The 23,451-nt window shown below is 41.6% G+C and overlaps 1 protein-coding gene across 1 annotated transcript in view; it reads left to right on the top strand.

Annotated features, from left to right (window-relative positions):
• The window catches only part of NLRC5 (NLR family CARD domain containing 5), a gene marked incomplete at its 3' end in the record, with an annotated part of 42,090 nt that overhangs the window by 7,747 nt on the left and 10,892 nt on the right, over positions 1 to 23,451 (top strand). Inside the window, exons 3-18 of the mRNA XM_083370226.1 lie at positions 571 to 898; positions 1,774 to 1,830; positions 2,970 to 3,120; positions 5,270 to 7,006; positions 7,299 to 7,382; positions 8,380 to 8,463; positions 8,562 to 8,645; positions 13,624 to 13,707; positions 13,785 to 13,868; positions 16,772 to 16,861; positions 17,931 to 17,996; positions 18,951 to 19,019; positions 19,237 to 19,320; positions 19,573 to 19,656; positions 20,335 to 20,424; positions 23,105 to 23,185. Of these exons, the coding sequence (XP_083226352.1) occupies positions 571 to 898; positions 1,774 to 1,830; positions 2,970 to 3,120; positions 5,270 to 7,006; positions 7,299 to 7,382; positions 8,380 to 8,463; positions 8,562 to 8,645; positions 13,624 to 13,707; positions 13,785 to 13,868; positions 16,772 to 16,861; positions 17,931 to 17,996; positions 18,951 to 19,019; positions 19,237 to 19,320; positions 19,573 to 19,656; positions 20,335 to 20,424; positions 23,105 to 23,185 (3,257 nt within the window). The remainder of the gene's footprint in view (positions 1 to 570; positions 899 to 1,773; positions 1,831 to 2,969; positions 3,121 to 5,269; positions 7,007 to 7,298; positions 7,383 to 8,379; positions 8,464 to 8,561; positions 8,646 to 13,623; positions 13,708 to 13,784; positions 13,869 to 16,771; positions 16,862 to 17,930; positions 17,997 to 18,950; positions 19,020 to 19,236; positions 19,321 to 19,572; positions 19,657 to 20,334; positions 20,425 to 23,104; positions 23,186 to 23,451) is intronic.

Raw genomic sequence — 23,451 nt, 5'->3', positions numbered from 1 at the left:
ATGTTAGAAGTTTCTGGCACTAAAAAAAAGGGACAACGGAGTCCTCAACTTAGAACCATGATTGGGTCAAGCCTTTCAGTTGCTAAGCGGGTTGGCTGATAAGTAAGCCGTGCCCAATTTTGCAACCTTTTTGCCATGGTTGTTCAGTGAATCACTGCAGTTGTTAAGTGAATCATGCAACCATTAGAGTAAACCTATCTTCCCTCATTGACTTTGCTTGTCGGAAGCCAGCTGGTAAAGTAGCAAATGGTGATCATGTGACCCTGGGACGCTGCAACCGTCATAAATACAGGCTGGGTTGTTAAACAAGTTGTGCCCGCTGCTCTTGGTGCCTTAAGCTGGCCTTATTTTGCTTAGTGCAGTTTTTCCCAACCTGGCCAGCTTAAGACGTATGGACTTCAACTCCCAGAATTCCCCAGCAACCGTTGAAGTCCAGACTTTGCTTGTTGGAAGCCAGGTTGGAAAGTTGGGAAACCCTGGCTTAAAGGTTAATCCAGAGCGGCATTTGTCAGCAGTAAAGCGAAGATCTGGGGGCTTCCTTTAGTCTTCTCCAATTTCTGTGTCTTCCAGATGGATGGTGCAAAACGCCAAAGCGTCCTCAGAAGAGTTTGGCCACAGCTAGTAGACTTCCTAAGTGACCATTCAGAGTGGGTGCTGAAGAAAGCTGAGATGCTTCTGTCTCAGGACGATCTGAGTTTTGTCGACAGGGTGCCAGACCTCAAGACGAAGCGTTTGCGGATCCTGGACATGGTCTTAAGAGATGTGGACGCCAATCCCGAGGTCTTCAGAAAGTTCATCCAGAGCGTCTGTTTCGAATGCAGCCTCCCCATGGAGCTTGAGATCATACTGATGAGCGTCTCTCAAGAAGGTGAAGGATGGTTGAGTCACGCCAAGTCCTGTAGCTCCGGGGATAGATGCAGGTGGTCCTCGACTTACGACGACAATGGCGTCCAACGTTTCCTTGCTAAGCAGGACAGTTGTTAAGTGAATTTTACCCTGTTTCACATCCTTTCTTGCCACCGTTGTTAAGTGAATCACTGCAGTGGTTAAGTTAGTAACATGGTTGTTAAGGCTTCCCCATTGACTTCGTTGGAAGCAATGTGGGAAGGTCACGAGTGGCAATCCCACAAGCCTGGGTTGCTGCAACGGTCGTAAATCCATGTTGGTTGCCAAACGCCTGAATCTGGATCACGCGACCGTGGGGATGCTGTAATGGTTGTAAGTGGGAGGACCAGAACTTTAAATGGTCACTAAATGGCCAATGATAAGTCAAGGACTACCATGTTTCCCCGCAAATGAGACCTATCCTGAAAATGATTTTTATGCATGTGCCTAATAAAGTATATGCTTACTTTAGGACCGCTGCAGCCAGGCCTCCCACATTCTGACACCTGTTGCGCCGCTGTCTTGAGTTTTTTTGTGGCCACTTGCAGCCGGACACCATGTGGCACATCACGCCGGGGCTGTTGCTTGCTCGCGCCATGGTGCAATGCACCACGGGGCCTGTATATATATACATACACATACATACACGATAGCTGTATGGCGTTGCCTGTTACAGCTCCAAAATGACCATTAGAAAAGGTGGAATTGATCATAAAACATCCTTTGGGTAACCAAAGGACCCCCACACACACACACACAGATCCTTTCAAGAAGATCCCTTACCTTTTGAGTATTGTTTTATCTGGCTATATGAGCACGTTTTGTTTTTGGAAAACACCTAAGGGGTCTCCGATGCAAGATTAACCTCTTTTTTCTCGATTATTCTAGGCAGTGTATCTGAAGGACAAGATCACCAGAAAGGTTGCGTCCCATCAACTTCGAGAAGTAAGGTCATTTATTATTCTTTTTTTCTCTCTCTTTTCAGTTTTATAAATAACAGCACAGTGTTAATTTAGAGTTAACTATTAAGCTTCGCGATCAAAGCCTTTCTTGTATTATAAATCGATGCATTCTGCAATTCTTTATCAATGACATACTTAGCATTAATTGTGGAATTGAAACAACCTTATACTAACATTAACGTCAGATTTAATGTTGATGCAGGTAATCCTCAACATACGACCACAAAATTTCTGTTGCTAAGTGAGATACTTGTTAACTGAAATTTCCCTCCTTTTACAACTTTTCTTGCCATAGATATTAAGTGAATCACTGCACTTGTTAAGTTAGTAATGCAGCTGTTAAGTGAATCACTTGTGGTTGTTAACTTAGGAACCCGGTTGTTAAGGGAATCTGGCTTCCCCATTGGCTTAGCTTCTCAGAAGGTCGCAAAAGGGGATCCCATGACCCGTCCCATGATTTGCGACCGTCATAAAATGTATGCCATTTGGCATGTGTCCAAATTTTGATCACGTGACCACGGGGATACTGCAACGGTCATAAGTCACTTTTCTCAGTGCTGTGGTAATGTTGAATGGTCACTAAATGAATTGTTGCAAGTCGAGGACTCCCTGCATTGCCAGGGGAGGCCAAAAAAAATCAAGATAATGTCCATCACCACATGAACAACGTCCAGCTTTTTCACTTGATCAGAAGACCTTTATTCGCCTGGGTCAATGCCTCTGATGTATTGATACGCAAAATTGCCCTATGAAGGAGCATTAGAATGGAATAGAGCTGTAAGGGACCTTGAAGGTCTTCTAGTCCAGCCCTCTGCTCTGGTAGGAGGACCTATACCATCTCAGACAGGTGACTGTCCAGCTTCTTCTTTAAAATCTCCAGTGAGGGAGCCCCCACGATTTCAGGAGGCAGGCTGTTCCACTGGTTAATTGTCCCTCACTGTCAGGAAGTTTCTCCTTAATTCCAGGCTGCTTCTCTCTTTGATCTGTTTCCAACCATTGTTTCTCGTCCTGCCCTCAGATGCTTTGGTGGATAACATGACCCCCTCCTCTTCTTCATGGCAGCCCCTCAAATACAGGAACACTGCTATCATGTCACCCCTGTTTCTTCTTTTCCTTTTGTTCCTGTCTCCCTCCCCCTTTTCCCCACCTCCCATTTTGCAGAGCTTGAAAGACGCCGTCCATTCAGCAATTTCTCCAACAACAATGGGAAAGAATCAAAGCAGAAACAGCTCGGTAGGTTAGGGTCCAACCCTCTTATTCCTTCTTTCTTTTTGTAAGTCCAAAAGCTGTGAGTGACCAGTTGAGGAAGAAAAAAAAGCTCCTTTTGAGCATCCACATCTGTAACCGTTTGGGAATCCAGGGCTTAGGGAGCCTCTGCGCCCTTTCTTAATGCAAAGAAGTTCTTTCAGTGAGTCCATTAATTGCCACTCTCTAGTTCTGGAATCTGGGACGCGGTGGCTCAGTGGGTTAAGACGCTCAGCTTGTCAATCAGAAGGTCGGCAGTTTGGCGGGTCGAATCCCGAATCCCGAGTGCCGCGTAACAGAGTGAGCGCCTGTTACTCGTCCCAGCTTCTGCCAACCTAGCAGTTCGAAAGCACGTAAAAATGCAAGTAGAAAAATAGGGACCACTACGGTGGGAAGGCAACAGCGTTCCGTGCGCCTTTGGCATCTAGTCATGCCAGCCACGTGACCATGGAGATGTCCTCAGACAAACGCTGGCTCTTCGGCTTTGAAACAGAGATGAGCACCAGTCCCTAGAGTCGAAAATGACTAGCACACATGTGCGGGGGAACCTTTACCTTTACCTTTTAGTTCTGGAATAATTTGAAATACCCTCCTTTAAAAAAAACTGACTCAAACTACAATTCCCAAGATTATTTTAAAGAAGCTTTACCAGCACTCTTAATTTCAGGTTGCTTTAACTGTACACGTAGCCCACGACCTACGGCTACAATTGGGTCCAGGATTTCTGTTGCTAAGCAAGGCAGTTGTTAATAGAGTGACTGGCTGATTTTATGGCCTGTTTCAGCTCAGTTGTTAAATAAATTACTGCAGTTTTTAAGTGAATTACATGGTCGTTAAGCAAGTCCATCTTCCCCTACTGACTTGTTGGAAGCCAGCTGGGAAAGTCACAAATGGCAATCACATAACCTTGGGATGCTGCAACGGTCATAAATACATATTGGCTGCCAAGCGCCCGAATTTTGATCATGTGGTCAAGGGATGCTGTGACAGGATGGAGGGACCAGTTGTAAATCACCGCTTTCAATGTTGTTTATGGAGATCCTCACTCATCCAGATCATAGTTGTCCCAAAGATGCTTTTCCACGGGGCAACTGGACTTCCTTGTTTTTCCTTTGAAGACGTTTTGCTTCTCTTCCAAGAAGCTTCTTCAGCTCTGACTGGATGGTGGGGAATGGAAGGATTTATACCCCTTGCAGACAGCTGGTCATTTGCATTCTTTTAGAGAGTTGTTGAGGCCACTTGGAGGCATATCTTTGTCCTCAGGGTCACCTGAGTGGTGCAGATGGGTGGGGAGCCTTCTTGGAACTGCTGAAGGGACTGTCTTGTAGACTGGAGATAGAGAATGTTGTATCCCTCCCCCTCTGTTGATTGAGGGCTGTTCAATTTTGACATAGATGGCCTCTTTGACCCCTCTTTCAAACCTTCCATTCCCCACCATCCAGTCAGAGCGGAAGAAGCTTCTTGGATGAGAAGTGAAATGTCTTCAAAGAAAAACAAGAAAGCCCAGTTGCCTCTTGAAAAAGCATCTTTGAGTTTCAATGTTCTAACTTCAAAAATGGCTAAATGAATAAGTCAAGGACTACCTGTATACTGTGATTACCCAAAACAGCAGTGCAACCCTTTGGATTTGAAGACAAAAGGGTTTTTTTTGAGAGCGCACTGATGTAGCATCTCTCTCTCTCGTTCTCTCTCTCTCTCTCTCTCTGGGTCATAAAAAGGGAGTTTTAAATGTAAGGTGCATCAAATGGTCATAAGTCAGGGGATTTTAGTGCCATTGTAACTTTGAAACGTGACTAAAGGAACTGTTGTAAGTCAAGGACTACCTACAGAACAGGGTTGTTCAAACTTGGCCCTTTTATGACTTGTGGACTTCAGCTCCCAGAATTATGCCTGGCTGAGGAATTCTGGGAGTTGAAGTCCACAAGTCATAAAAGGGCCAAGTTTGAAGACCCCCGCTATAGAAGGTACAGTATAGTAGGACGTGAGCTGTAGTTTCAATATCCCTTTTGTCTACAAGGGCAATCTCAGCTCATATGGATTTGTTTTTATATCAGCCCTCCAAGATTCTTGTGGAAAGTGCATTGCAGTTAATGTTTGGGGACAATTATTGCCTTTTACCTGTATAAATATTGCCATCAGGTTATACCTGAAATGTCTTTCCCAGATGCTGCTGAAAGATACCGTCAACACATCCTCAGCTTGGTGTTTAGAAAGTTTGGAATTAACCGCTCTGCAGAGGCAGCAGAAACAAAAGATGAGCCATTGGCTTTCAGCCAAAAGTTTGTCAACCTCGTCATCCATCAAAGCAAAGCATCCAAGTTGAAGGTGGGAACTGAGAAGATCAAAGAGGAACCAATGTCCCCACACGAATTCAAGGACCACGGCAACCCAATGGTGAACTTGTCCGAGCTCTTCCAAAGTGTCCAGATGGGCATCACCCAGGTTGTTCTGCTTTTGGGCAAGGCTGGAATGGGAAAAACATGCTTTGTTCATCAGATCTGTCAGCAGTGGGCCGAGGGAGCCCTTCCTCAGTTCAAATTGATGTTCTTCTTCGAGTTTAAGCAGCTGAACCTCATCACCAAGAGAAAACTAACTCTCCAAGAACTCTTGTTTGAATATTTCCTCCAACCAGATCACCCTGACACAGTGTTTCAATTCCTCCTGGAGAATGCCCAACAGACCTTGGTCATTTTGGATGGTCTGGATGAGTTTGTGGAGAACATTCACCACCCACCCACTCCTTTCACTTCCTTCTCGGATCTTCTCATGCCTCGTTCTGTCTCTGAACTTGTGGCTGATCTTTGCCACGGAGAACTCTTGACAGGCTGCACAGTGTTGATCACAAGCCGGCTAAAGCTACTCCCTGCAGAATTAGACAAGGGTACCATTCTGCTAGCAGAAGTCTGGGGATTCCACCGTGACAAAGTTGAGGAATATGTCAGCTATTTTTTCCAAGAGCCTTTGCAGAAAGAGCAAGCCCTCGCTCTTCTGAACGACAATGGCAAACTCTTGAGCATGTGTTACATTCCTGTGATGTGTCACATTATCTGCACTTGCCTCAAACATTTGTTCCTTGAAGACGCAGAGAATGTCCAGCTTCCTCAAACCAGGACCCAGTTTTACACCACAATGCTCCAGACCTTCATCTGCAAACATCAGGGTGGGAGAACTTTGAATGAAATGGACATGGGTCAATATCAAGCAACCCTTGCAGATCTGTGTGAGTTGGCCTTCAGGGGCCTTGAGGAGAAGAAAAGAGTTTTTGATGCTGGAGAGGTCCCAGAACACGTGAAACATTTTTTTTGTCACTTTGGTCTTCTTTTGGCATCTGAGGTTAAAATGGGCAAGGACCCTGTACAAATGGGTTATACATTTGCTCATTTTAGCTTTCAAGAATTCTTTGCAGCTCTCTTCCTGATGGCAAGCCCATCAGTAGATTGCAAGATATTGAAGGAGAACTTCTCCTTGAGATCAAAGTGGATTCTGAAGAAAGAAACAAGATTGCCCTTTGCAGAGAACTACCATATCTTCTTGTCTGGCCTTTCATCTCAAGAGTCTAGACAATTCCTTTGTTCCTTAGCTGGGCGAAACGAGGTCTGGATTCAGGAACGGCAAAGTATCATCAAGGAGATATTGCAGAAACTCGCAGTTGCTAATTTAACAGGACCCAGGATAGTAGAGTTGTGCCACTGTGTGTACGAGACACAAGACATCTGCTTAGCACAGCACACTGCAAAAGAGTTAAATTTCAAATATCAGTTCAGAAACGTTGGGCTGATGCCCTTTGACATGGTGACTTTAGCCTTTCTCATCAATGGAAGTCCTCATGGCGTGTGCTTGGATTTTGTTGGGTGCCCCCTGGAACACGACTATTTGGACATCTGGGGCAGTTGTGAAAATATACAGAGCTTGAGGTGAGAGACGAAGGCCAACTTAACCATCAAACTCAGAAGATAAGGGTCTTTATACAGTATATTTGTGTGTGCATAAAATAGGATTGTGGCAATCTTTTCATTTGCAAGTGTCATTAGGCAGATACCATGCAATAGGTCTTCCTAAGCCCAAAAGAATTGAAGACCACTTATCTTGTAAGATTCCCACCTTGAAGACCACCAAGGTCCCTTCCAGCCCTATAATTCTGTGATTCTGTGAATAAGACTGGTAGCTTCTTAATCACATCCACCTTCTGCTTTTTTTTGTTTGTAGCTTCAAGAACAGGCAATATGGAAGTGAGTTTGCAGGAGCCCTTTCCAAAACCTTGCCTAAGATCAAACACCTGACAACATTTAAGTAAGCATCTCTCTAAGGTCACATTATACCAGGGGTCTTCAAACTCGGCCCTTTTATGACTCATGGACTTCAACTCCCAGAATTCCTCAGCCAGCATGCCTGGCTGAGAAATTCTGGGAGTTGAAGTCCATGAGTCATAAAAGGGCCGAGTTTGAAGACCTCTGCATTATACCATACTGTAATACCGTACTGCATATGAAGTCATGGCTTGTTTTAATCTTGGTTTTTGGAATTAGCCACAGGACTTTATTGCATATATGTCACATAGTATAACTGTGTCTTTTCTCTGCTGAGAACTAGGAGGAGAGAATTCATAAGCTAAAGTTGATATTGTGCCTAGTTCTCAGACTCGGCTTCCATCGATTATAAGAAGTAATGACTAAATATTGACCTTACTTCACACAAAGCACAGGTATACAGGTAGCCTTGACTTATGACCATTTGTTTAACGACTATTCAAAGTTACAACGGCACTGAAAAAAAGTGACAATTTGCTTTCCCACTTAAGACTGTCAGAGCATCTCTTCAGTTCTATGATTAAAATTCAAAATGAAGAGATGCTGTGACAGACATAGGTGGGAAGACCAGTTGTCACTTTTTTCAATGCTGTTGTAACTGAATAGTTGCCAAACAAATGGTCATAAGTCAAGGCTACCTGTATACCTGTGCTTTGTGTGAAATATAAGGTCAATATCTAGTCATTACTTCTTATAATCTATGGAAGCCGAGTCTTGAGAACTAGGCACAATATCAATTTCAGCTTAGGAATTCTCTCCTTCTCCTAATTCTCAGCAGAGAAAAGACACACTTATATTATGTGACATGTATGCAATAAAGTCCTGTGGCTAATTCCAAAAACCATGATTAAAACAAGCCATGACTTCATATGCAGTATGGTATTGCAGTCCGTCAAAATTACAGAATCAAGTTTTTTTGTATACTTTGTGGGAAAGTGGAATTTAGTCTCTATTACAACAATGCCACTTTTCATTTTCAGGCTATCTGGTGGAAATCTTAGAAGCCCAGGATTTGAAGATCTCATTCGAGTTTTTCCTATCTGTCACCAGCTGGAAGAAATAAAGTAATTTAAACCTTTTCATTTAGGGAAAAGGGTAAAGCAGTGGAATGCCTGACCATGAATCAGAGACCTTAATATTTTAATCAGTTGCTATATTCCAGTTTGCAGGACAACAGGTTGAAGGAGCAGGACATGATCAAGTTGGTAGAAATATTTCCCACCATGGAAAAGTTAAAGAGAATGGAGTAAGTATAGTACAAAATGTTTCTCAACCTTGGCACTTTAAGCAGTGTGGACTTCAACTCCCAGAATTCCCCAGCCAGCCATATTCCGTCTTTGACAGAACACGTTTTATGTCTATATCCTCTTCTGAGTCTATTAATATAGCAGCTCATGTCTGACCAACCATTCTGAGAAATCGTGACCTTTCAAGTCATTAAAATTGCCTTGTGACAATCAGCTTTATCAATACACATATAAAGGTAAAGGTAAAGGTTCCCCCGCACATGCGTGCTAGTCGTTTCCGACTCTAGGGGCCGGTGCTCATCTCCGTTTCAAAGCCAAAGAGCCAGCGCTTGTCCGAGGCCGTCTCCGTGATCATGTGGTCAGCATGACTAGACTCCAAAGGCGCACGGAGCGCTGTTACCTTCCCACCATAGTGGTCCCTATTTTTCTACTTGCATTTTTACGTGCTTTCGAACTGCTAGGTTGGCAGAAGCTGGGACGAGTAACAGGCGCTCACTCTGTTATGCGGCACTCGGGATTCGACCCGCCAAACTGCCGACCTTCTGATCGACACACACAGTATAAATATTTTTTCCTGAGCAATATTTACATAAGTGGACATCCCCATATTTTACTTACTACATTTATATCCCAGTAGTCACTCTTCCTGTTTTTCCTCACAACAACCCTGTGAGGTATGTTGATTGGACTGTATTTGCTCTCCCTGATCTTAGTCCAATACCTTAATCATTGCACCATATTGGTCCTCTGGAATGGTGCAGTGTTTTGCAGAATGAGCTGTGCCTATTACGGTTTATTCAAATTTTAATTCCATGTGCCATTTAGTCACAGTTTGCTTAGATTTCAGGTTAATTATTGTTAGCTGAACAGGTAGCTCATTCTGCCGTAGAACATAGAAGGGACCTTGGAGGTCTTCCACTTCAACGCCCTGCTCAAGGCAGCAGACCTTTTAAACATAAACAATGGTTTATAAAAGACGGGGCTCGTCCACCAGCTAAAACAAAAGCAACTATCACATCATGGCTTAATGAAATGCATGAACACAATCTCAAAACATAGTTCAGCAAACTGTGGCTTGATGCCATGCAAAACCATAGTTTGCATTTAAGATAAAAGTGTCTGATTCATAAAATAGAAAAAAACTAGGATGGTCAACAAAGGATTGTGATTTTAATCTCTGCAACTTTGCACATGGGTGAACATGGATGGCTTTTTCTGCTTAACAAGTAATTGCCATGGTTTTGTAACACTAAATGTATTATATTTTAAACAGTTTAAGCCACAACAAGATGTCCGTGGGCACCGTGCTGGCCTTTAGCAGAGCAGCTGCAAATTGTCCAAAAGTTTCCAGCCTTCAAATAAGGTACCAACTGTTAAAGATTGCAAGAGAAAAATGATACTAGAATTCTTTTTTTTCCCCGTCTTAAAACAAGATCTTCTTTATCTCTTGACTATTAGGTAAATAGCAGATTGCTGGACTTGTGGGCAACTCTCATTAATACTATTCTACGAAGCTGTTTTGTTGGACGGGGTAGCAAAACTAAACTCATATATTATTTTTCCACTGCTTATTTCCAGGAAGAGCATATTAATAATCTCCCTTGCCAACGTCTCTCCAAAGGAACCTAGGTGAGAAACTGATTTTTTAAGGGATTAGGGGTGACGTGGTTGCAGCGTTCCAATACTTGAGGGGCTGACACAAAGAGGAGGGGGTCCTATTCTCCAAAGCACCTGAAGGCAGGACAAGAAGCAATGGATGGAAACTATCCGAAGAGAGAAGCAACCTAGAACTAAGGAGAAATTTCTGGCTTGCCTCCAACACTGGAGATTTTGAAGAACAGCCATTTGTCCAGAATAGGGTAGAGCAGGGGTAGGCAACCTCGGCTCTTTTATGACTCGTGGACTTCAACTCCCAGAATTCCTGAGCCAGCATGGCTGGCTCAGGAATTCTGGGAGTTGAAGTCCACGAGTCATAAAAGAGCCGAGGTTGCCTACCCCTGGGGTAGAGTCACCTGCTTGACGAGGTAACTGGACTAGAAAACCTCCAAGGTCCCTTCCAACTCTGCTATTCTATTATTTTGCTTCACAGTAATTTTTGAAACTAATTAGTTTTAAAGAAAAAATGGCCGTAGTTAATTGTGTAAAGAAGTCCAAAAGATAGAAATTGCAACATAGGGCAGACTGACAATGGAAAGAAGTTTTAATGGGACAGAAGTTATACAAGTAATGCTCAGTATAACATTAGTAAGAGATTCCAGGGGTACAACAATTTGTTTTCATGACATAAAAAGAAGTGTAAATGGCAAAATCTCTACTATATTATTATTTATAAATGTTAAAAAGAAGGAAAAAACCAGCCCTAGAAATAATATAAATATTTAATTTCTTTCTTCCTTCTTCTTTGTACGCCCAACAGTTTTGCATAAACCAGCATAAACGTCAGAATCCAGCTATCTATTTATCTGTCAGCTCATATTTACTGTATGGTTTCAGGTTAAAAGATTTGGGAATTAAGGAAGAAGAAATTGCTCCCAAACCCAGAAGTTTAATTTTACAGTAAGTATATCTGTATAACAGAATTTATTGATGGTACATTTTTTTAAAAAAAATTATCCAATTTGTCTTTTTACATGTGTGGTTGTTTTAAAGAACTAACCCAGGGACTTTAACACATGAAGCAGTTAAAAAAAAGGGAGACACAACCTGTACCTTAAAATTATTTGAGAATACAATAAAATTATAAGGCATCATATTTACAACAATGATGTATACATATGTTTTTTAACTTAGGATTTTATGACAATACAGCCCAAACATGTACACCTTTGAAAAATAATTCAGAAAAGTGACTTCAGATGATATATGAACACCAACACCACTATGCTGCTCATTAAAAGAGCTAGTCAATTTTCAGGCTTCCATTCAAGCCTCAAACAAGAGCATCTTCAGGTAAATCAATACAGCAGGAACAACCTGAGGTAAATTCTTACAAAGCACACAGAGGAAAAAGGCGGGAAAGAGCGAAACTCCCCATTTACACTCACAGCAGTCAATCACCACTTAGGTTGCCTCAGGTAGCAGCCAACTCTCTTCAACCAATTCACTGTTCTGACTCATAGTACAACCCTTTACTCCTCCAGCTATTAAATTACATATCTTAACAAGATTCCTATAAAAACTTGAAGAGCAACAGAAAAGTACTAGGTCTGTACTTGGACAAGATTCAAAATGCATTTCTGAATTATTCCTGAAGCATCTATAAACGATAGGCCTCTTCTGCAATTCCTGTGAAAGAGAATTATTTTGGAATATTTGTTTTTGATTGATTATGTGTCACCAAGTTGTTTTCCACTCTAGTCTTCACATCAATAGATTTTCTCCATGATGATCAGTCCATAACTGGGTCCTTTAAGTCTTCCAAGGGTGTCCCCATTGCTGCTGTAACCGAGTCTGTTCTCTTTGCTGCTTGGTCACCCCAAACCATAGGGCTGGAAGGAACATTAGAGGTTTTGTATTTATTCCATCCCCCAGCCCCTGTTATACCATCCCAAACAAATGATGACAGCATTATTTCAATATTTGAGAGGCTGCCACAAAGAAAGAGGAGGTCAACCTATTTTTCAAAGCACCAGAAGGCAAGGCAAGAAATAATGGATGGAAGCAACCTAGAACTAAGGAGAAATTTTCCAACAGTGAGAACAATTAACCAGTGGAATGGCTTCCCTTCAGAAGTTGTGGGTGCTCCATTACTGGAGTCTTTTAAGAAGAGATTGGACAGCCATTTGTCTGGAATGGTACAGGATCTCCTGGTCATGCAGGGGGTTGGACTGGAAGACCTCCAAGGTCCCTTCCAACTCTATTATTCTGTATTCTTTTTTTTCCTTCTCTTTCCTTCCATCTTTCCTGACATCTCTCCAGAGACCTGGGTTTTTCCATAATGTATCCGAAGTAGTATAATTTGAGTCTGGTTGCATGTGTTTCAAGGGGCAACTCTGGGTTGATTTGTCCAATGACCCATCAGTTTGTTTTCTTGGTTGTCCATGATAGTCTTAGGAGACTTTTCTAAGACTAATGTTGAGAGGCATCAATAGTTTTATAGCTCTCACAAAGCCACCTCTAACTTTACACCTTCCAGATGTGTTGGCTTGCTAGCTAGGGCATGACAAAGATTATGCAACATTTGACGGACACCAGATTGTAGAATTGTATTAAGCCAATCTGTGATTTTACCCAGTTATGGTTGATTCAGTAAATCAATGCTAGACAAGTATATGTCTAGTCCAGGGGTAGGCAACCTTGGCTCTTTTATGACTCGTGGACTTCAACTCCCAGAATTCCTGAGCCAGCCATGCTGAGCCAGCCATGCTGGCTCAGGAATTCTGGGAGTTGAAGTCCACGAGTCATAAAAGAGCCAAGGTTCCCTACCCTTGGTCTAGTCTAACGAAGAGAAGGACTAAGGGTGATATGACAGCAGTCTTCCAATATTTAAGAGACTGTTACAGAAAAGAGGGGGACAACCTATTCTCCAAAGTACCTGAGGGTAAGAGAAGAAGTAATGGATGGAAACTTAGAGATGCAAGCTAGAAGCAAGGAGAAATTTTCTGACAGCGAGAACAGTCAGTGGAATGGCTTACTTCTGGATGTGGTGGGTGCTCCAACATTGCAGGTTTTTAAAAGAGATTGGACAACCATTTGTCTGAAATGGTATAGGCTCTCCTACTTGAGTAGAGGGTTGGGCTAGAAGACCTCCAAAGTGCCTTGCAACTCTGTTATCCTGTTCAGCCAAGATTTAGCTGTTGTCTTAGTCTGCTTGGGTCCGTGTCTTTCCACATTGGCAACAATAACCCAGGATAAGGAATAATGCTCTTGGGTTTGCAAGGGTTTCATGTGACACAGACAGGGCAATGGGATAAAAATGATGAATGAAATCAACTAAACCTATATTCATGATTGCTGCTTTCCTCTTGCGGTGTCCAGATTGCAAGATTGCCAGATAGATTCACAAACGGCAGAGGAATTGGTAGACATTCTCCAGAACTGTCCCCACCTGTCTAACATCAAGTAGGTAGCCATTCTTTCCAAGCATCTGTAAACAAAGAGATGTTTCAGTCAATTACTAACCTGAAGAAACATGTTAGTTTATCAGATAACCAACTTGGTGATGAAGGATGTGGAAAGCTGATGTCGGTGGTGTCCCAGATGTGCATATCGGGTCCTCTGAAGTAAGTCCTTCTGAAAATTTGCCCTTTTCATTTGATATGAAAATACATTTGACTTGATTCTTAATACAGGTAGTCCTTGACTTACAAATATTTGTTAGCAACCACTTGAAGTTACAACAGTATTGGAAAAAAAGCGATGTAGGATCAGACTTTGCCTTTGTGACTGTCGCAGCTTCCCCACACTCATGTGAACAAAATTCAGGTGCTTGGCAACTGACATGTAGGGTTGCAGCATCCCAAGGTCATATGATCTCCATTTGCAAGCTTCCCAGCTGGCTTCTAACAAGCAAGTCAGTGGAAGAAGTCACACTCGCTTAACATGATAGCGGTGTTCCAATATCTCAGGGGCTGCCCCAAAGAAGAGGCAGTCAGGCTCTTCTCCAAAGTGCCTGAAGGCAAGGACAAGAAGCAACGGATGGAAACTAACCAAAGAGAGAAGCAACCTAGAACTAAGGAGAAACTTCCTGACAGTTAGAACAATTAACCAGTGGAACAACCTGCCTCCAGAAGCAGTGAATGTTCCAACACTGGAAGTTTTTAAGAAGAGACTGTATAGCCATTTGTCTGAAATGGGATAGGGTTTCCTGCCTGAGCAGGGGGTTGGACTAGATGACCACCAAGATCCCTTCCAATATTATTATTATTATTATTATTATTATTATTATTATTATTATTATTATTATTATTATTATCATCATCATCATCATCATCATCATCTGCAGAGATTTGCTTAACAGCTGTGGCAAAAGTCATTGCATTGGGCATGGCTCACTTAACAACCGTCATACTTGGCAATGGAAATTCCAATTGTGACTGTCAGTCAAGGACCACCTGTAAGTCCAATCTAAAAAATCCAGCTTTGCAGTCTAAAGTACGTTCAAACTGAATTTTGCGAGCCAGGAGCTTACGAGACACAGCTAGGTGACCTTGAGCCAGTGATACTTTCTCAGACCTAGGAAGAACCTCAGAAAACATTATCTAGAACATTGCATGGGCTAGTCCACAAGGTTGTCAAGACCAGACAGATTCTCCACCTCTCCAAGCAACAGCAAACTTAGGAACATACAACCCATACATTGCAGTTGTTCATCTGACTTGAAATAAAAGGTGCTAATTTTCTTTGTTCCTGAAATCGATATTTGAATCTAAACATGGGCCGGATTACTTTGGGAAAGTTTGTTTCCTGTGCCGACCAATGGAATCACCAGAGTTTTAGAAGGAAACTGGACCAATTTGTTAGAATAATTTAGCTAACGATGGTTGCATTTCTTGATGGTTGAAACTATCATCAAAATCACAGACAACCTGGTTTCTGGTAGAGGGGAGCGGTAGAAGACTCTGGACCACTCGTGACCTGTTCAGTCTTCATTTCAGAGATATTTCCTTACCAGATTCCTCAATGCCTTCAGAAATGGCAGAGCTTCTAATATATCTGGATTTTTAAGAATGCAGGGAGATATTCAGAAGGGCATCTGCCTCGAAAGTAACCCATGCTGAACTGTATAGCACAGTCAAACATCAGAAGTTGACCACAGGAAACGTTTTATGACCTGTGAAGTTATGTCATAAACTGCCTTATGATCATTTTTATGTCATAAAATATTTTATAAAGTTTGCCAAATTTCAATCCCTTGGTCCAGGATTTTGGATGCGTTGTATGAATTAGCCTATTTGGAGGGTTATTGTTTTTCATTTTTTTTTTATTTTCTACACTGTGTAGATGGGGGGCTATTTTTTAATTATTTTTATTTTCTACACTGTGTTTTTATTGCTTGTAAATCATCTAGAGTCACTGTGAGTGAGTAGGCAGCTATATAATCTTTTTAAATAAATAAATTTGAGGTACCTTGGTTCAAAAATTGTGGCCTTTCAATGCACTCTTTTACCTGGTTATAGACAGAGAGTTTTAGTAGCATATATTGTATTTCTTTCCATACCTAGCTTGCTGAATGCATCTGGCTGAACATTATGTGACTCAATAATGACAGGTTAGCTGAGTCTGCTCTGATTGCTTCTTATTTTTATTTATTTTTTATTTTAATTCCATTTATATCCCGCCCTTCTCCGAAGACTCAGGGCAGCTTACAAGCTTAGCAGTAGCCTTCATTCTATGTATATGCCTGCTTATTAGGGCTTTCACACACACACCCCAAGTGGCATTATGTTCTTATGATGTTCAATAAATTAAGATGCTAAGCCATAAAGTATTGGTGCTAAAGCACAATAATTGGGTTTGCATAGAGAATAAGGAAGATTATTTTGATGATGATATGGAAGCTCTTTTGCCAAGACAACCAGGAATAAAATATATTTTAAGTCCACAACATCCAGATAACATTCAGAAGTGGATATTATTTAAAAAAAACCATTCAGAAGTGGCTCAGATAGACACCTCTCTAATTCACTGAACTTAAGTAGGAGGTACTGATTGTGCTACACCACAACCAGGCTTGCAATATTATTACGGCCAATCTCAATAAAAGTAGTTTTAGCCTTTAATTAAAACTATTAAAAGTGGCTTTAACTGATTTCTTGATCTGGTTGATCTGGATGGCTGATAGAATGACCAATTTAGCTTGAACTAATCATGTTATGGTTGTGCCTGTTGTGTTAAATATATCTTAATCTCTGATAATCTTTAGATATGTTGTACTCCTGGACTGTGATCCCTTTGTTGGTTTATTGTCTTCCATTAAGGCAGAGGTTTACAACCTTGGCAGCTTTAAAATGTGTGGACTTCAACTCCCAGAATTCCCCAGCCAGCCATGAAGTCCACATGTCTTAAAGTTGCCAAGGTTGGACAGCCCTGCACTAAGCCATCAGTAAATATTAATGTGGCATTTATTGCTATTGCTGTTTTCTGATATTCTCTCTTTCTTGTGATCTGATTTGGTTTTCTGCAGTTTAAGCAACAACCAGCTCTCACTTAAGAGCATTTTTTGTCTCCTGGACTCAGTGAATCTTTGCCCAAATGTTGTGAAGCTGGAAGCCAGGTATGCCTGGGGCTAATCAGGAAAAGGACAATTCAGTTTTTAAGAGAAATGGCTGTTGTTATAATTCGGGGCTGAAGGTTGAGCGGCAGAAGCATTTTAGCTTTATTATATGTGCCTACTTTTGATTGGTTGAATGTTCTCTGGAAAAGTTTGAGTTGCATGTTTGCGCTTATACAGAACCAGTTTATTTCTAAAACAAATGCAGGTAATCCTCGATTTACGACCATGATTGGGGTAAATTTTCATTATTAAGCAAGATGGCTGTTAAGTGAATTGCACCCAATTTTACAATTTTTTTGCCAGGATTCTTAAGTGAATTACTGCAGTTGTTAAGTGAATCATGCAGTCCTTAAGCAAATCCAGCTTCTCCCATTGACTGCTTGTTTGAAGCTGGTTGAGAAGGTCACAAATAGTGATCACATGACCCCAGAACAATGCAACTGTCAGTTGCCATGCACTCAAATTTTGATCACATGACTGTGAGGATGCTATGATGGTCATAGGTTCAAGGCCTGATTTTAGTTCATTAGTTTCAATGCCATTGTAACTTTGAATGGTCATTAAACAAACAGTTATAAGTTGAGGACTACCCGTATAGAACAGCCTGCTTTAAAGGGAATGAAATCTGGATGGGCACTGGGCTTCTGGAACTTCCTTGCCACTAGAAGTGGGGATGCATGGAACATTGTGTCCATGCATATGTCCCAGAGGTGCTTTTTCAGGAGGCAACTGGACTTTCTTGTTCTTCTTTGAAGACGTTTTGCTTCTCAACCAAGAAGGTTCTTCAGCTCTAAGTGGATGGTGGGGAATGGAAGGATTTATATTCCTTGCAGACAGAAGTCCATTCAGAGCTGAAGAAGCTTCTTAGATGAGAAGCGAAATGTCTTCAAAGAAAAAGAAGAAAGTCCAGTTGCCTCTTGAAAAAGCCCTTTGGGGACAACCATGACCTAGATGACTGAGAATCTCCATAGACGTGTTCATGCATTATTTCGTAGACTATTTCCTGCAGACCTTTGGTCAACTTTGCCATCAAGGCATGATCTTGTAAAACTCTTTCTCTTCTCTCTAGTGTTGATCAACAAACTGCAGTTTTGACCTTTGCGAATAAAGGCGGCCCTGATGTCAGTCAGTCAAGGTATGTGTTAGATCTTCAAGGAAGACCAGAAGTTGGAGAAGAGCAGGCAGAGTCAAGCGAGTCATCAGTTGGACTTGTGATGTTGCTAGAAATGGCCTAACTCCTTTTGAATTTCATCAACTCTTATCTAGCACCAATTCAGTGCTGAACGTTAGTTGAGTAGATTTTTGTGAGCAGGCAAAAATGTGGTTTGTGGTTCATCTTAACTGGAACTTAATGTTTGGTCCTGATTCTTCACGCCTGACACCAGGCTAGGAAATCAATGACATGTAGATAAGGACTATTTTTATGGAAAACCTATAGTGACAGAAGGGACGCGGTGGCTCAGTGGGTTAGGATGCTGAGCTTGTTGACCAGAAGGTCTACAGTTTGGCGGGTCGAATCCCGAGTGCCGCGTAACAGAGTTGAGCGCCTGTTACTCGTCCCAGCTTCTGCCAACCTAGCAGTTCGAAAGCACATAAAAATGCAAGTAGAAAAATAGGGACCACTCCGGTGGGAAGGTAACAGCGCTCCGTGTGCCTTTGGCGTCTAGTCATGCCGGCCACATGACCACGGAGACGTCCTCGGACAAGCACTGGCTCTTCAGCTTTGAAACGGAGATGAGCACCGGCTCCTAGAATCAGAAATGATTAGCACGCATGTGTGGGGAAACCTTTACCTTTACCTTTTATAGTGACAGAATTTTGCAAGTCTCACTGTGTTTCCCCCTCCCTCAGTTCATCTGAACCAAGGAGTGGCTTATTTGAGATGTTTCCTCAAGTTTCTTTCTTGGCCAGGCTCCTTTGATGTCACTATTGCCTTGGTAGTGGGTCTTTCCGTTGACCTTCAAGGCCATTCTTTCTGTCCTCTACTATAGAGCAGATTTCTAGCCACATTTGACCAATCACATTGCTGGATATCCAGTGCTGGTTCCTTCTACCCATTGTATAATATTTTGTCATTTGTCTGTTACAGGAATTGCAACTTTCATGATGCCCAGTTAAACAAAAGTCAACAGATGGAGATGGCACCAAAGAAAATATGGTACAGTCACTTTGTTAATACCTGCTTAGTTTGGTCCTCTAAATGCTTGGAGGAAAAGACCATTGTATGTGTCACTGGCTTTGAGGAAGACCATTAAGAGTCTAAAACTTTTCTGAACCAGGTTTAGGGTTCACTATGTTGTGTGAACCTAGCATAAGAACAGTTAAACCCACCTGGCTTAATCGACACTTGAATGGTGATTTGCCTTCTTTACTAGCCTGGCAGGTAATCATTTTCATGGCGAAGATCTCAAGAACTTGTGCTTAGCCTTGAGAAGGTGTAGCAGCGTATTCGAATTAGAGTAAGTGTTCATTCATTCTTGTCAAGAAATGTGAACGTTCTGAGGTTGAAATTTTGGATGTTTGCATCACTATGTTTATGTTCGCGTTTCGGATGTTTCCTTTTTAGAGAAGTTACATTGAGATGCATCTGAATCTTTTGAAATTTTCCACCAATATTGCCTCAATTAAATTCGCAGTCTAAAATAAAAAAGAAGATAAGTATGCACATTGGAGTAGTCATCTCTTCTTTGCCTTCTTTGTCCCACCATCAGCTTGTCAAATAATTCTCTGGGTGACTCAGGAATTCTGAAGATAATGGGTTCCATCCGAGATCTGAAGAATTTGAATTCTTTAATGTAAGTGAAGGTTGTTCTCTTTAATTAATGATATCTATAGAACTAAATGTCCTCAGACAGATCTTTTGCTTAATCAATCCTGAGCTAGTCCTCAGTGAAGACATTGGACTGTGTCTGAACTATAGCACTTTTTGATGGCAGTTGGGAGCTTACAGTTCTTGTCAGGGCTTTTTTTCTCATTGAACGCTCAGAACGGAGTTCCGGCACCTTTTTTGGATGGAACCTTATAGGGTAGGCAAGGCGGGTTGTATGACATGTGTGAGTTCCAGCACCTTTTTCTTTTACAAAAAAAGCATTGGTTCTTGTTATTTTATATTGTTTTGTATTAATATTTTTGAAAGTTGGGAACTTGAAGGTGTGTGGACGTCAGCATGCTGGCTGGGGAATTCTGGGAGTTGTCCACACATCGTCAAGGTCCCAACTTTCAAAAACATTATTTTATATGCTCCTAATGTAAAAGGGAGAAAGTAATCAGCATCACGATATTAAAAATGTCAGCCTATTTATTTTATTATTATTTTTTATCCTCACATACTGGTACCAAGTAGCCAGTTCAAGGTGCTTAGAGCTTTAAATACCAAAGTTCAATGTTAATCATTAAAGGAATTCCACTGCTGTATAAACAACAATCATATCTGTGTTCCTGGCAATGACTATTTCCACTCTTCTTCCTTCCAGTCTGGATAATAACCAAATGTCACTGGATGGTGCCTTTTCCTTGCTGGAAGTCGTCTCCATCTTAGAACATATCAACTCAGTGGAATTAGGGTATGTGAACAAAACCAGTTCTTCACCATTGACCTTCTCAATCCAACATGTTACCACCCTTTGGTCCAGTCTGTCCTACTACATCTTTTATCAACAGAAGTCTACCAGCTGTGGTGGGCTACAAAAGTCTTTATTGCCAGGGGCAAAACTCTTTTATGGTTGGGACCGGAGGAAGTTGTGTTCTAATATAACTGGATGGTTTGCAACTGAGTGCTTCTTGTTTGTTTGTGTGCCTGTTTTGTGCCTTCAGGTCAGTCTAGACTCCTGACAATAGCTCGGAATAGACTTTGCAGTTTTCTTGATAACTTTTTTTGTCCTTGCCTTCTTCCTAGGGTTGAGGTAGACTGATCTTAACCTTCTCAGTTGACTTTTGAGCTTAACACAGGAGCAGAATTCACAATATCCTAGTTTCGACTATAGCACAGTGTTTCTCAACCTTAGAAATGTTAAGATGTATGGACTTCAACTCCCAGAATGCTAACTAGGGAATTCTGGGACTTGAACTCCATACATTTTTAATATTGCAGATTGAGGTCAGGATTGAGAAACACTGACCATAGCAATATTTCAGCAATATTTCTTCTTCTTTATAGCTCTTCCTGCATTTTACAGTAGACTGGCCAAAAAGAGCAGGAATAATATTTATGCAGATTAATTAGCTGGAGTTAGATTCTTTTTCAAGGCTTGTCTGTTCAAAGACAACAACTGCCTTAAAGTGATGTTGCTGCACAATTGAAAAATCATGGTTGAGAAGTCAAGTTCATCTCAGTTGAGAAACTGGGATTCTACATTCATTTAGTAATCATTTTTACTCATAGCATTTCTACATTCTATTATAGTTTGGGAAGCATCCAGAAATGTCACTTAAGCGCTGGAGAACAAATCAGGTGAGGATTGTGTTCATTTTGATGCATCTTTCTTTTCAACCAGGATTTATCTTGATTATAGATTAACAGTATGGGATGTGGGTTCAATTTTGCATTCAGGCTTTAGGGATCAGTTTCATAATTTGTCCATTTCTGATCCAGTATTTTAATTAAAACTCTGTGGACCTTCACTTGGTTGGACCAAAGAATTGTATTCCTTTGTAAACTTTACTGTGTGGGTGAGAAGCATCTCTTGTTTTCCACCCATACTTAAAAAAAATTGCATTTCTATTTATTTATTTATTTATTTATTTATTTATTTATTTATTTTAATTCCATTTATATCCCGCTCTTCTCCGAAGACTCAGGGCGGCTTACAAGCTTAGCAGTAGCCTTCGTTCTATGTATATGCCTGCTTATTAGGGCTTTCACACACACCCCAAGCGTTAGGGTCAGATAATTGATAACTGGCATGCATTTATGATGGTTGCATTGTCCCCAGGTCATCTGATCACCTTTTGCAATCTTCCGATGAGCAAAGTCAAAGGGGAAGCCAGATTTCCTTTAAAACCTTATTACTACTCTAGCAACTGTAGTGATTCATTTAACAACCGTGGCAAGAAAGACCCTAAAATGTAGCTCAGAGTTGAAATGAGAGGTCCTTGGTGCTCTCTGACTTGGTTGTTTTCTTGTCAACATTTCATTACCAAACTAGGTAACATCATCATTCCTACATGAGAGGGGAAGGAGTTTTTCATTTCAGAAATTAAACAACCAGATGTCTTAGTACCATCTTGATAAACACTTTTTTTAAAAAAATCCCATTTATATCCCGCCCTTCTCCGAAGGCTCAGGGCGGCTTACAATCCAAGCACAAATCAAATGTGCTTAGCAATAGCCTTCATTCTATGTATATACCTGCTTATTAGGGCTTTCCCCCCCCCCCACGAGGCATTTTTACAAAGTCAGCTTATTGCCCCCAACAATCTGGGTCCTCATTTTACCTACCTCGGAAGGATGGAAGGCTGAGTCAACCTTGAGCCTGGTGGGACTCAAACCTGCACTAATTGCAGGCAGCTGGTGTTACTTAAGGAGACATTAGCCCACTGCTCCACCAAGGCTCTGTGCTAGAAGTAGAATACAGAGCTCAACCATGTCCTTGACTCAAGTTACCTAGTTTGTTTTTTTGCCCTCCGAAGGTATAGCCCGGCCAGCAAGCATGCCAGAAAACAGCAGAGCAGCCGTTGCTTTTAGTAAGTTGTGTTTTCATCTTTTGGGGGCCTCATAACTGTAAAGCAGTGGTGCTTGATCTGCCGTTCTTTCTCTCGGTGCCAAAATATCCTGTCAATATTCCCAAGAACTGGAAATAACAGTTCTAATAGGAGCACGGTGGTTAGGACGCTGGGTTGGAGGTTAGCAAGCCCGTGTTCGAGACCCGAGTGCTGCCCTTGGGTGGGGGTGAGCTCCCGTCCTTTGCTCCAGCTGCTGCCAGACATGAAAGGAGCCCCCAACTGGGCATCCCACAGGCAACATCAGTGATGTCACTGATCCTTTCAATTCAGGAGCGCCTCAGTACTTCTGACACAAGTGTGATGCGAACAGTTCTAATATTTTTTGAAACCATCTGTTTACAGAATTCTTTTTAAAGAGTTGCCAAAAAAAGAAAAATTAATCTGGTTTCCTTAGCATATTGTTATAGAATCTGTAGGAAGGGTGAAAAAGCATTGGGGGGAAACATCAGAAGGGTGGGGGGAGGAAATTGACCTGTTCTGGATTTAAATCTTTGCAATGCTGAATGTGATTGTCTCTTTCAGCCTCGAGGGTTGCACAATTGGACTGGACATGACTCGCCTCTTTAGGATTCTCGCCAAATGCTCTGGATTGGCAGAAATCAAGTAAGTGTTGTGACGGATGTGTGCACATCTTTATCCAGTGTTTAAGCCAGAATGGAATTGAGTTTGCAAGAACAAAATACAGGTAATCCTCTAATTATGACCAGCTGAGCCCAAAATTTCTGTTTCTAAGCAAGACAGTGGTTAAGTGAATTTTAAGACCTTTCTTGCCATAGTTGTTAAGTGAATCATGGCAGTTAGTACCACGGTTGTTAAGTGAATCTGGCTTCCCCATTGACTTTGCTTGTCAGAAGGTCACAAAAGGTGAT

Source organism: Vipera ursinii, assembly GCF_947247035.1.
Source record: "Vipera ursinii genome assembly, chromosome: 10".
Classification (NCBI taxonomy): domain Eukaryota; kingdom Metazoa; phylum Chordata; class Lepidosauria; order Squamata; family Viperidae; genus Vipera; species Vipera ursinii.
The sequence above is the reverse complement of the archived record's forward strand: the minus strand, read 5'-3'. Positions and strand labels throughout refer to the sequence as shown.